The sequence below is a fragment of the Musa acuminata genome, chromosome BXJ2-6 (genome assembly GCF_036884655.1).
Source record: "Musa acuminata AAA Group cultivar baxijiao chromosome BXJ2-6, Cavendish_Baxijiao_AAA, whole genome shotgun sequence".
NCBI classification, from domain to species: Eukaryota; Viridiplantae; Streptophyta; class Magnoliopsida; order Zingiberales; family Musaceae; genus Musa; species Musa acuminata.
This window is the reverse complement of record NC_088343.1, coordinates 16,504,243-16,518,834: the sequence shown is the minus strand read 5'-3', so window position 1 is coordinate 16,518,834 and position 14,592 is coordinate 16,504,243. Positions and strand designations below refer to the sequence as shown.

The following is a 14,592-nucleotide window of genomic DNA, read 5'->3' as shown; positions in this document are numbered from 1 at the left end:
GAAAGCAGGTCCATAGGCAGGCAGAGGCCTTTACACGAGTATTGACTTCTTATCTCACCACCAGCATATATTTTGGTTAGTGTCCACCATAGTGAAGTCAATTCTACAGCTGCTAACATGCTTTTGACTTCTCAGCTATCAGAAGTTATTTTTAGCTACAGTTTTGTGCCCCTTTGTTCTGCCAATCTGTATACTAATCAAGATGGGGCCATGTTTGATGGATCCAAATGGCATTTATTTATGTGCTATGCAGATGTCTCAACGACTGCTCTCTTTGACAGGCGTGGAGGGGCACTCCACCTTCATGCTATTGGATGGAACTCATTGTCGAAGGTTTTCATTGGATTGCCGGAAGCCGAAGAACAATTTTCCTATAGGAAAAGAAAAGATGGTTCCTAAAACATGACATGGTGCGCACATGGAAAACTTTTGGAAGATGGAAACTGCTACATGAGAAAATGGAGGTGGATTAATCCTAATGGGCATCATTATATGTCGGCCTCGTTGTCTCACAAAATCTGCCTAGAAAATGATGGGATATATTTTCATGCCTTTGGAAGATATTTCTGAGTCACTCTTTTTAGACTAAACATCAAATATTGCTTGCTTGATACATCCTTCTTCAACTAAGCATTAAAAGCTATTGGATGCATTTTTGTTGGAGTAAGCATTGAAGGTTTCTAGATGTGTTGACCAAGTATTAAAGATTGTTTGACGTTCTTCTCGCACTAAGCATCGAATATTGCTTGATGCACTTTTCTTAGACTAAGTAATAAAAATTGTCCGATGTGCTCTTCTCTTCTTGGTTAACATCAAGTAGTATTTGATGTGTCAGCTAAATATCAAAGATTGCTTGACGTGTTTTTTCTTTGAATAAACATTAAAGGTTACTTAATTTCTTATGCTAAGCAATGAAGGTTGCTCGGCACAAGCATCGAAGATTGTCAGATGCATCATTCTCCAACTAAGTATTGAAGATTGTCTAATACATTCTTCTAGGGCTAAGCATCGAAGATTATATGATGCTAAGCATCAAAGATTGCTCAATACATCCTTCTCGGACTAACCATTGAAGGTTGTTTGATGTGCTCTCTCCGAGTTAACTATCGAAGATTGTTTAATGCATCCTCCTCAAGCTAAGCATTGAAGGTTGCTCAATACGTTTTTCTTAGGTTAGGACATTGAAGATCATTCGATGCATCCTTCTTGAACTAAGTATCAAGGATCGTCCGACGTATCTTGCTTGGGCTAAACATCAAGAATCACCTGATGAGCCTCTTGATAGAGCTCAACAATCCTATTGACGGACTAAGCATGATTGCTCAATTAACATACTAGTGGCCAACGTGTTGAGCTAATAAAGCTACTGTGCTTTAAGACCCGAGCCTCTAAAATACACCTTCGAGGGAGGACAAATGATAAAAAAAATATTCACCTCCAATTAAATACACCTTCGTGGGAGGACAAATGATAAAAGAAATATTCACCTCCAATTAATAGTTAACGAGTGATATTCAAGTTAGTGAAAAAAAAAGACAAACCCATAATCTCCAACCCCGTTAATGTTCACCTATTGTAAGGAAATATGATATAAAAGACGAACTGGGACACGGTTATAGAGGTTGAACTCTTTCTATTCTCACTTTTTTCCTATTCCATTTTGGGATCTGATTTGAATGTCAAGGGGCCACGTAAAGAATCCTACTTAATATTTGTTTTAATTCAAATTGATACTCTACATTGGCTCTCGTAAGCACACCAAACGATTTGAAAGGCTTTTAGTGCAAATAAAATCCGATTTGAAACTATATATATATATATATATATATATAGAGAGAGAGAGAGAGAGAGAGAGAGAGAGAGAGAGAGAAAAAGGAGTTCCTTGCCACTATTGAGCTACGAATCCAACGTTTCAACACCTTGATTAATCCCGCCACTACACCTTACTGCATGGACAGTAAACGATTGTGGTATGCAAGAATCATAGGTACACCAAATTCACATTGATATAAGGTGTGTGTCAGCACCTTCTCTTTCCTTCTTTATGTTTTGTGACAAGTGTGTCAGTTAATAGTATGATCTGGTTCTGGCTGCGAGAATCCGTGTTCATCCAGGTACTCAAGACAAACTCGGTTCAATCTTTCAGATGTGGAGATATAGATTATATATATACATATATTCTTCGCAGGAGATGGCAAAAGTACTGCTGCCATCTCTTTATATATGTGCCCTGCAAGCTTGAAATGATAGCACGCTCTCTCTCTCTCTCTCTCTCTCTCGTGAGTTACAGAAAGAACCAGTTTAAGCAGCAAAACCTGTTGATATCCCTGGAAATGGCTGGTCTCGAGGCTTTGTCATGCTTTAGATCTTGTTTATTTTGTATGAAGCGAACACAACTCTTACAAATTGTCAATCAGCTACCCCCACCATCCTATCACCTTTTCTTTCTCTCTCTACTCAAAAGTGTTGGTGCTGAAGACAAGCTTTCTGGGTTTTGTTACATCCTCTAAGTTGTGACTTCTTGGAGGAGGAAGACAGGTTGGCTTCTTAGGCTGCTGCACTTCTTCGACGAGAGTGGTGTGTTCCCTTGAGAGAAGAAAAAGTGGAAAGGGTTGCGCCTGGCTCCCTGTATGCCACATGCATAGACCGATGTCCATGGGGAGATTGGATCTTGTGGGTGGCGTGCGAGGAGCCAAGCATGATCTCTCTCTCTCTCTCTTCTCTCTCTCTCTCTCACTCACTCACTCACTCACTCATGTTAATACTATGTCTGCTTGGTACAACCATTGTTGTGCAACTAGCTCGATGACTCACATACAGAGAGAAACTGGTACTATCTGAACTAATTTCTAACCATAGTCTGTCATACTGAAGTGTATCGATCCGACAGATTATCGATACGTGGATTGCCCGATACTACTATAGTACTATAATATTATACTGTTACATTACTACAGTGCTACAGTACTATACTGTTACACTACTACAGTATAAAAAGTATAGCACTGTACCGCCTGGTACACCAATACCATACCGTACCAAGCTCGGGTCGAAATGCTGGTACGGTACAATATGACGAACCTTGTTTCTAATAACATGATTTCATATATTTTTCGATATATATATATATATATATATATATATATATATATATATATATATATATATATATATATATATATATATATATATATATATATATATATAATTCTCAATCACGATGATATGCTACTGCAGGATCCTCGTCTGAGTAGTATTATACCAGAAATATAGGAAATGTTAGTAGTAGTTTTGGTAGATTGATTTGGTTGGGACCTCTAAAGACAACACTTGCTACTGTGTTCCATGTTATCTTTTACCATCGGTCTTTTTAGTTGCAGTGAGTTCTTCTTGACTTGAAAGTCTCTGATAAGATTCTTAAGTGCTGAGATGTGTCAGGTTCTTCGAATGGATGGAACAAATGGCATCTAAGGAACAAAAGCATGGGTATGCTATGGAACAAATAGCCTCTACTTCTTAAAGCCAAATTATTTCTCTGGGAGGATTCCTTCCATTCATTTACTCTCTCTCTCTCTCTCTCTCTCTCTTTCTTGCACACAGACTTTTAATAGGGCATTGGTTGCTTGAGCCTTGTGGCGATTACTCGTTCAAGGTTCAATCTCATTGATATCTATCCATCCATTGATAAATCGAAGAGAAGATTCGGTGGTGAAAGTCAATTCAGTCTCGTTTCGGTCGGTCAACTCATCAAATATGTACCATAAAATTTTCCTAGTCATAGAAAAGAAAACCTTCGCATCAGACATAATCCTCTCAAATTTGATAATATCATGTTTATACAAAAGTAGATCAGCTCAGATCAAACTCAACATCAAATTTGACACTAACACAGAAAGATTAATTTTCTAACGGTACACTTTTTTTTTCTTTTCACAAAAAAAGAAAAAAAATAGCTTCATTTTAGTGATGAGTGAGTTTGGCAATTGAGCAGTTGCAGTCAATCACTGATTGAGCAGACCCAATTACAGCAGGTGAGTTATGTGGCAAATAAATAAGGCAGCAATTGTGTGGTAGATGAGCCAACCTGAAACCCATCGGCTAGTATTCAGCTTCATGTCTCAGCAAGACAAAAATGGTTTATCCTATTTCTACTAATTAGTGTTCAACAAGTCCCTTGATGCACAAGATAAATAAATAGAACAAATATTCTGCAGAAGTTTAACTAATCTTGAGAGACTGCAGATTGATTGTAAGAAGACAACAGTGACCTCTAGAGCTGCTATTTAATAGGATATTTTTAGAAGTATCGAGCAAGGTCAACTAACCTGATGCTGTGTATGTTCATTGTCCTTTGGTCCTCGGTATCGAGCTGCTCCCGTGTTTTCTTGCGTCCTCTCATTTAATCATCAAGTACTAATAAATCACTATATCACCAGAACATCTCCTGGAGTGAAACAATTGGGTGGCTCTTCCCTGGAGTGAAAAAATGTAAGGAGAACATCCCAGTCGATGTCGAAAGTCAAACCAAAAGGCAGGTTATAGATTCTTATTGCTTTCAAGTCTATAAGATCAAATGTTCTTCCATCATCCACCAAACCTCAATTTCCTATTGTGTGGATGTTTTTTTCTCTCTAACTTGTATCAGTCATACATGTAGGGGGGGGGGGGGGGGGGTGCGGGGAGGACTTTCTGAATATTCCGGCATCACAAACAAGTCTGGCTGTCACAAAAACAGAAACACTTATCTGAAGAGTCACTGTAGACTGGCTTCAGAACTCATAGTCAAAATTTCTACAGCTTTTCCAATGGCTCGGAGTCCATATGGCGCAAGCATCTAGCAACATAACCAAATTCAATTAAAACCATGGAAGCAGCAGATAATGCAGCAATAAGGTTTTGAAAAATTCTAAATCCTAGGAGCAATTAGGAACCTGATTCTGACTCTGCAAACCCTGAACGAGAATCTTATATATGCATTCACAATACAAGAGGATCATATACTCACCAACAAAAGTAAGGTAATTGTCAAGTCAATCAAATAGTATTGCTTTTAATTTCTCTTTTAATCAATCTCAAAATCTCCACAACCTGTTAGGAGAAAGATATCCTCATTAGTCAAAGGTTAACATTAGAGAGATGCGAAATTTCAGGAATATCATGCATGCCAAAAGTGTGCTTCATAGAAGAGAAATAGTTTTATGTTAGAGGCTGCATACGGTCCAGAAACAGAATAAGCTGGGTTGAATACATAGGCTGCACCCATTAGGAACAAAGATAAACTAGGTAGTTATACTTATTCCTGGTAGAACTACTTATTCCATCAAATGTTACCAACTTATCAATGATCTTGGTCCGGTCACATTATCTTCTGATCCACCCAACAATTGCACTTTAAGTACAAAAGAAAAAATGGTTCTCAAATTGGAGAAGAATAGCTACTCTGTGTTTCTATTAATGAAAACCAAGGTTAGCCATGTCATGAATGTTTCACTGGGACTGCTTGAATGTAGAAGAATAGCAATTCTGCATTTCTATTAATGGAAAACCAAGGTTAGCCATGTCATAGATGTTTCATTGGGACAGCTTGGATGTGACACCTTAGCCATCTTATACAAAGTCACTCCTGAAGAATAGAGCAACATAAAACTTCGAGAAGATTCATTTTTTTAAGTAAGAATCTTTCAACAAAAACGAACATTAGGCAGACATAGGAAGCAAGACAAATCAACAAGACAGATGAAAAAACCAAAAACTGAAACATTATTCTGCACAATAACAATGTCATATTTGATGCTTAAGAGTGACACTAGTAGCATGTACACAGCATTTCGGGGTTCACATTTTCTGGCTCAGAAGATCTTTGCTTAAGTTAGCACCTATTCTTCATAAATGAATTATTTCCTACAGAGATTTCTATGAGAAGACACGGTTATCTTGTCACTGTACTCTAAGAAATATAAGTAGATGTGACAACAAGATCTACTGTTCTAGAAGGGTTTCTTGTATCAAGCTCAAGTTAATTGTGGACCTAGCTAACCTTATAAACCGCCACAATGATCATCCCACTTCAATGTGGGGCTATTAGAGTGTCACATTCACACTCACTCAAAAGGTTTGCTGACATCCCCTTCAACGACTAAGGTCCGATACATAAACCAAAAATAATTTTTTGGAGGTGATACGTGAGGCCCGTAAACCATCCAGTGATAACTCCACGAGTCTCTTGCTCCATTTATGGGGCCTCTTTCTTATTTGGGCTCATTCATCACATGTTTTAGGAAGCTCACTCTTATATCAAGTGACATGACCCTCTCAAGTAGACTTACTAACTCAATAGTTTGGAGGCCTAGAACCACATGAGCAAAGTATTAATAGTCGACTCTAGTCCTATAAATCATCACAACCATCCTCTGGGTATATCCTGTGGGACTAATTAGGAAATATATAATGCTTGAGGGACTTTAAATGTCAATAGGTACATTGACATTGTTTAAATAGAAACCAACAGTAGGCATTAAATTTGATTATAATTACAAGCATAGAATATAAAAACTAATTATTAGCAATTGGATCCTTTTCTTTTACAATACATCATACATTAATTCAAGAGCATCCAAATTATTATCAACCACTTCAACCCTTTTCGATGAATGAATAGATAGATTTCTCTCTTTCAGAAAAAAAAAACCTACAACCCTTAGTTTAAATGCTTTTGCATCCTAGGCATTTAGGGTGGCTGATATGCAAGCAGAAAAATATCTTTGTGCCATTGATAATGAAATCAACATATAATAATAATGATAATATCTTTGGCCATACCTACTTATTGCATGGTGATATTGCTACAAGTTCACTGCTAGTTATTGCTGAAACCAACTAAACCACAGCACCGCTTATAGTCATTAGGAGATGAGAAATGAGAAAGGAGCAAAAAGAGGAGATACAAGCGGTAGAGCTGACTTCTGTCTGCTTTCAGTCACATGCCTCTGTGCACTGAAGCCACAATGATTATAATATATACAAGTAGGTATAAAGAAATATGTATAATTTAAAGGCATATGCTTAAGCCTTGCACATCTCACCTACCCTAGGAGTCAGTGACGTCTGCCACTGAAGAGGTGGGTAGTGACAGACAATAGAGAATTCATGTTCAAGGAGGCAAAGGTTTTTTGGAATCCTATGGCCAAAGGTCTTTCAAAAATAATATATAGAAGATTTTACTGTTTTAAATTTAAAGAGAATTGATATTTTAGACATACATGATTTTTTCATTCTTATTGAACTTTTTCCTTTTATTTTTTGGTCACTACTAGTCTGACAGTCCTTATCCTAGGTCCTAAGGGCAACCACGACAACAGTCCTATCCTACAATCCTTGCCTTGATCATTTCTGTAGTTTGAAGGATTTGTCACCTCCCACATGTATATTGCACTGTTAAAACTCAACGTCATCTTCTTCAACCCTGAGGTGATCACATTGACCACATGAAAGTTTACCACTTCATCGCTACGTCTTGTAGAAGCATCATCTCATTTTCAGAGAGTTTGTCATGTAAAATTATACCCACCATTAAATACAGTTAATAAATGTTTAATCATATTCCTAAGGGAAGTTGGTGCAAGAGAAAATTGCTTTTGTGACAGTAGACTTCTACAACCTAATAATATATAGATGCTCGACACACAATAGATCTATATCTTCCAATCATTCATATAACTGAATTACGCATAAGATCAGCAGATTTTAGTTTGAGTTCCAACTCAGAGTAGAGTTTGATAATGGCAACACTTGACCGGACAGCCTAGTTTAATGGGATGACATGTAAGATTAGCAGTTAAGTTAGCTAGAAAGAAAGGGAAAACTAAAACACAGTGATAGTAAGAATGTGCATCCAAACTAAAAGTAGGCTTAAAGCAGCAGTCTAAGAACAAACCAATGATCTGGGTAATTACAACAATTCCAAAGAGATATGTATATCATTACTGAGCAGGATATTTAAAACTTTACTAACTGATAAAATATAATCATGGTTGCAGTGCAAATATATAAATCCTAAATCTGTTATACAGTAACAAAACAAAAGACATCAACCACATGGCATAGACAAGCTTTATATGTTCTACCATCTTACATGATGCATTTCCCATTTATGCTAATATGAACAAAGTATTTACTACAAAAAATTGCAAAATTTGTCAATTATTAAGCATTGAAGCTTTCTTTGTTCAGAAAAAGCAAGAAGATATATCATACTAATGAAAGCAACATTTAGTAAGGTTACTTCTCTTACTCCAGGATAGTGTTGTAAAACTGGAGAGTAATGTTCAAGCGCTACGTGTATCTTCTCAAGAAGATGTAAGAGAACATCAACCTCATCACCTAACAGATCAACCTGTGATAGAAGCAAAACAATATAACAGATTGCAAAAGATTTATCACAAGCAGTAATGCAAGATTTATCACTATTGATTTCCGTAAGATTATTCAGAACACCAGATATTTTCTCAAATCAGAGTATCAACTAGTAGAAGAAGAAATCTTAAAGTCAGTAAAAAATAGTAAATTCCATATTGAGGAACATGTTATTATTTAGATGCAAAATGATCATATACAAACATATATAAATCATCTTAAAATGAATGAACAACTGAAAAGCAAATTTTTTAAGTACGTATATAGACAATTCTCTGAGTTAATACCTCATGTTCAGCCTTCTGAAGGTCAGCACATCTTCTTTCAAATCCTTGCTTATACCAACAAACCTCTCTCTTAAGGTAGTTAGCCTGTTGAAAAAGGCCAATGAATTGATGGCCAAGAAATTCTAACCTGTAAACGTAGAAGGATTAATTTTTTAGCTCATGAAATTGCATTTAGTTATATAAGAAAAGAAAAGATAGAACTTCAGAAGTGGCTAATAGCTAAAAGCAAGCTTAAACTACAAGAGCTTGGGAAATATACTTCCTACAAGATTAGGTCACATCTTAAAACTCAACATGATATTCTACAATGTGCAACTTTGATGTAGGATTTTTTTAAAAAATCTACCTGCATATAAGAATACTATCTCATAACAAAATAAATGAACAAGAGAATACTATTGCGGTTTTTTTTCTGGTTCCACTGGCGTTTTGTAAACACACATTCTATAATTTCACATCTTGCAACATTAAACTATATGTATCATAATATATTAAAAATATTGTTCTGCTACATGTACCTGTGTCTCTTTCTCTCCCTGTTAAATTGGGAACTAAGAAGGTGTCAATATGCCCGGTTCCAGTGGGCGTTCCTAATATATGTTTATTTTTAACATTTATGGTGTCCTATGGTCACTGATCCAGCATACATGCATGATAAACAATGAATAGCTTGGTTAAATTAACTTCCAAAATTGTATCATGGGCAAGAAAAAAAAAATTTATTGAGCAATGAATAAAGTGAAGGTATAATGGAAGCTTTAAATTCATTTATAAACTAATCCACCAGAAAAAGGAAATACCCATTACTGTCCACATCTTGGCCAAGAGTTAAAAAATCTAATTCAGAAACATACTTAACTAACTGATTAAAATTTGTCTGAATGCCTAGCACTGCTCTATGATTGAAAAAATGGATAAAAGATACGCAAGCTACCAAGCGAAAACCATAAGTTGGCACCGCACAAATATTACAAGGACTTGATTTCATGTCACCTACAGCTAGTAAAAGGTTCACACTAAGTAGAATTTGATAATAAAAATCTTAAATTAAGAGGAATAACCTTGATTCATGAGTTCCAAGCTTGTTAGTCAAACTGCATTCAGATTGCAAAATGGTTTCTGATAACTCCTTGATGGAACTAAGTACAGTTGTCATAAATTTTGAATGCTCCTCTTCTCTAGCAACAGCTAATTCTAGTTTCATTTGCTTTTCTTCGACAAGTTCATGAAGAAAGTTCTTTTGTTTTTCTAGTTTCTCCAGAGAATCCAATGCAACTTTATATTTTTGGTTTATTTTTCGTAACTCAGCTTCATATTGTGGAACTTGCTTCAACATCTCAGCCAATTTTTCTTTCATTGAATCATTGTCTTTCTTACAATCTGAAATATGAAGTGATTGATTTCCCAGCTGTTCTCTCAGCATATTAAGCTCATGGCACACATTGTCATGGTACTCCTTTTGCTTCATTGCCTTAACCTCAGTCTCAAATAATAATTTCTCTTTTTCATTAATTAATGTCAATAGCAAGTCTTTTTCCTGCTTCAACTTCTCGTTTTCTTCCATCAGCAAAGATAGTGCCATCTCCTTTTCCACAACTAATGTTGTAAAGGAATCCTTCTCTCTGTAATGTTTCTCGACAAAGGAATTAATGCTAGAAACGACATCTTCTAAATATTCCCTACACAAAGTGAAACTGATATCCTGTGACATCTTGCACTCCAAATCTAAGTATTTGATGCCAATTTCAAGTTCATCAACTAATTCTCTTAGAAGAATCTTCTCTATTTTGTCTCTGATCATGGTTTCTGTTATCCTATCTTCTGCATCCGACTTGAACTCCTTATGATGCTCCAAGAGGTCTTCCTCTACTTCTGAACAATTTGCTGATCGGTTTATGACATTTGAAACCAGTGCAGCAACATGAATGACTTCCATTCGCTTTTCTACTAACAAATATTTTAGCTGCTGGTTTTCAAGTAGCAGGACACCGATCCTCTGACTCAGATTATGTAACATGTTCTGCTGACTTTGGACAACAGACAATTTTTCATTCTCTAAGAGAATGTTATCCAGCATTGAGATAAACCCAATAATTTTCTTCCTTAACAGTTCACCTTCCTTGTCTCTTCTATATTGTAGAGCATTACATCCCTTTTCCTTAAGGAATTCACGCTTGAGGATGTACAATTCCTCTGTCTTCTCTTGCAAAGCTAAGTCATGTTGTCTCTTCATATTGGCCATTTGAGTTATATAATTGGTTATCAGTTCAGCCTTTGTCATATGATTTAAATGTGAGGTGTCAGTAGTTGTCAATTTCACAGCATCTTCAGGGCTATGACGTGAGAATGCTAACCCTGACTCTGAGGTCTGTAATGATGCAGAAATATCATGAAGCTCTTGGTGCATGGTGGAGAGATCATTAATGTTTTTCTGCCAGTTCTTGGTAAATGTGTCTACAAGAATCTTTTGTTTACTTATCTTTGCTTCAATATCATCTTGATCTTCCCTTACTAGATTCTGAACCATAATGCTAATGACTTCTTGTTGAAACCTGTGTTCCCACAATTGCTCATTTACTAAATACTCGGACGAGAAGCATGTATCATAAATTTCCTGCTGTGTTGCCATGAGTACTGCTTCCAGTTCATCAGCAGATCCATCTATAACATTCAACTTCTGAGCAAGAATGCTGCAGAACTCCTTATCCACAGGACACACTTTAGCTTTTAATAAAGGATGGCCACCCCTTAGATTACTAGTTTCTTTCTTAGGCCTTTTAAGATAATCTTGTGCAGCCACCTTTAATTGACTGAGATGTTGAACACAATTGCTCACCACATCTTGATCCAAAGAGTGAAAAAACAAGCCTGATTTTTCCCTTTGGGATTCTAACATCTTTGTTGAGGTCGCATCTATCCTGTTCTCATCAGCCATAACAGACTCATAAAACTGCAACCTCTTTTTCAAAGCTGATATCTCTGCTTCCTTTGTATCAACTTTCTCAGATGCCTCCAGTTCTATTGCATTTACTATCCCTTTGATGACAGAGTCACTTACCATTCTTGAGACAGTAAGACGGGAGTTGAGGTCATCCCAATAAGACTCCATCTCCTCAAGGAGAAGCTCCTCACGCAAGGATGTATCATTGTCAACGCTATTGCCTGCGTCAATGTTACAATCTGATAATAACGAATCATTGTCTGAAATCAGATTTCCCGACTTGAAGGCCTCTTGATTCTTCATGAGTACTGCCATAGACAAACAAAAGGTTTATACAATCCTATCGATGACAAGAAAATATGAACTTATGCAGTTAGCATAGAGAGAATCCACACATGTAACAATAAGCCATGCACCCAATCTTTGCATTCAGCAAAAAGATTCTGTATGAGAAAAAAAGACAGCAGACATATCATTTCAAGATTTTTATCGTCTCGATACCAAATAATCAAATTTGCTAAGCTGTAAATTACATTAAAACAAGTGTCATATTTAACAGATAGGGAAATTCACGTGGCCCATAACAATGCAATATAGATGTCCCAGTGCTATACGATAAAACCACTATCAAGGTCCCCGAGTGTCAATCATGCACACATCAACCCAAAATTTAATCATATGGATACTACACGTTGCAACGACTATCAACGTTTTAAGATATCTAAGTAGATCTAAATTCAAAACTCCTGTAATAACAAAAGAAAGTAGATCATGCAGCAGCGCTATCAGAAAGAATCCAAAGACTAGGGACAAGGGGCAAGGCTAAATCGGTAAAATTTCCCAAAAAAAAAACGACCTGGATCATTCATTGACATGTTAATACCATAAATGTAATAAGAACAAAAAGGCCTATTAAGATAAACCACCAAATCCAATGACGGAAATGACAAGAAATCAATTATTTCAGTGTTCCCAATCACCAACCTAAACTCCAATATTCCAGCGCTACCAAGCCGCTAAGCGTAGAAAGGAAATCTTCAGGAGCAGCAAAAGGGACTCCGGGAACTCAACAGACAAGAAGACATCGAAATCCTCAACCAACTCACCCAGCATCTTCAGAAAGATGAAAAAGGAAAACATAAAGAAAGAATCACAACCCAACACGAATTCAATTAACCAGCCGAGCGGTAAGAACATCCACCAACATTCGATCATCCCACTGACCCCAAACATCTTTTCCGAAGTCAACACGATCGACAAAGAAAGAAGAAGGGGCAACCACTGAGGGATTCGAACCAAACCTTGTGCGACGGAGCGCGAGGAGAACGGGTGGAGAGGAACTCCCGCGGTGGTCCTCGGCGATCAGGTTTCGGGGTGGGAAACGGAGGGGAGACACAGAAAAAGGGTTGCCTGCCTTTTGCCCAAGTAGAAGAAACGAGACGGAGACGGCGACGGCGAGAGGAAAGAGAGCGGGAGGAGTGAAACTTTAGGGAATAATTTATTCTTTTCGGCACATTCTTAGTTCGTTTTCAACTTATACCCTCGAAAGTTTTTATTTAGGCCCCTCATAAATGCTTTATATATGCGCACGGCCTTACATGTTGTTGCCTCCTCACGCTTTCATTACCTCTTTAATTCCACTATGCACTTGGGATATATGTGTATGCCAAAATGAATTTTGACAAGGGGTGTTTCTAGAAAATAATTTAGCTACGTGTGATGTGGCGGTGAGTGGTGAGGCACTACTCTGCACTTTGGCTATACAATCTCCTGTCTTAAACCTCTTATTGTCAGCGTCAAATTAGGACAGTATCTTGTAAACATTGATTTTAATTGCATTCGACATAGGATTAAAGCATCATCTAATTTCCTGTTTTAATTTGATATGAGTATCAAATATCAAATATAATAAAGTTTTTCTAAAGGAAAAATATATTAATATAAATCCCATATATATGAATCCTATCAATTTGATTTAGAAAAAGTCTAATGCTTAGTGATGTGACCAATTAATTCATGATTAAAGAGGAAATGTTGGCAAAGAGAGAAGGCTGGCAGCTAAAAGGATGCCCCCAAAGACATGTGATGGAAAGATGAAGTTTGGTGATCCAGTTAAAGACTCACTTTGCTTGGAAGTGGAGAAATCTTTTTGAGTTGGGAAACAATGGACTCACATGAGGAGAATAAAGTTGACTAGTGGAGCCACTGCTACTCCATCAAAATGTTTCTTCCCTTTCTTTTTCTTTCAACACATTTTAAAACCTGTACACTACAAAATGATCACTAAACATACTCACGACGAACGAAGTAAAATAAAAACAAAAATCAATTAATACGTTTCGAAGGCTGAAATAATTAAAGCATTTAATCACTTCACCGCTAAAATACTTATATAAGTCGTTGAGGAGGAGTAAGAGAGGGAGGGGGGAGATGAAACAATGAGAATTGGACCGATCGATCGAGATGATCAAATCATAAAAATTAACCCTACTTAATATTCAGCAAACAACGATGATTAGAAAATCAACATTATAAGATAATATTTATATATGTTTTTTCATCCTAAACTCATTGAACAAATTCTGAACTCTTGACTATCGGAGAGCTTTGTGGAATGTATTTTCGATACAGTATTTTGTAAGAACAGATGATACATGATATATGTATTTTTTTTTATCCTTAATAGTAATTATCCCTTATCTAGTCATCGAATCATTAAAATAGTCATCCCCTTAAGCTGATCACATCCTTTGATTATATTCTCAAACTAGTTACAACCTTAAAATAACTATATCCTTCAAAATGAGTATATCCTCAAGTCAATTTTATCCTCAAAATAATCACAGCTTTCAAAGCAATTAAAGTGAATTACATCCTCACATTGGTCACTTTGTCTTTTAAGATATTTATATTCTTAAATTGATTATGTCTAGAAGTCGATCGTAAATTGAT

At 36.5% G+C, this 14,592-nt stretch overlaps 1 protein-coding gene across 1 annotated transcript; it reads right to left on the bottom strand.

Moving 5' to 3' along the window:
- Positions 1 to 4,676: 4,676 nt before the first annotated feature.
- On the bottom strand, positions 4,677 to 13,126 carry LOC103988532 (WPP domain-associated protein-like). Its single transcript, XM_009407081.3, has 6 exons — positions 12,942 to 13,126; positions 9,761 to 11,948; positions 8,700 to 8,826; positions 8,291 to 8,392; positions 5,006 to 5,088; positions 4,677 to 4,834 (listed from the first exon to the last, which is right to left on the bottom strand). Exons 2-5 carry the CDS (start codon positions 11,941 to 11,943, stop codon positions 5,035 to 5,037), a joined length of 2,466 nt encoding a protein of 821 aa, XP_009405356.2. The 5' UTR covers positions 11,944 to 11,948; positions 12,942 to 13,126; the 3' UTR covers positions 4,677 to 4,834; positions 5,006 to 5,034.
- Positions 13,127 to 14,592: the final 1,466 nt, after the last annotated feature.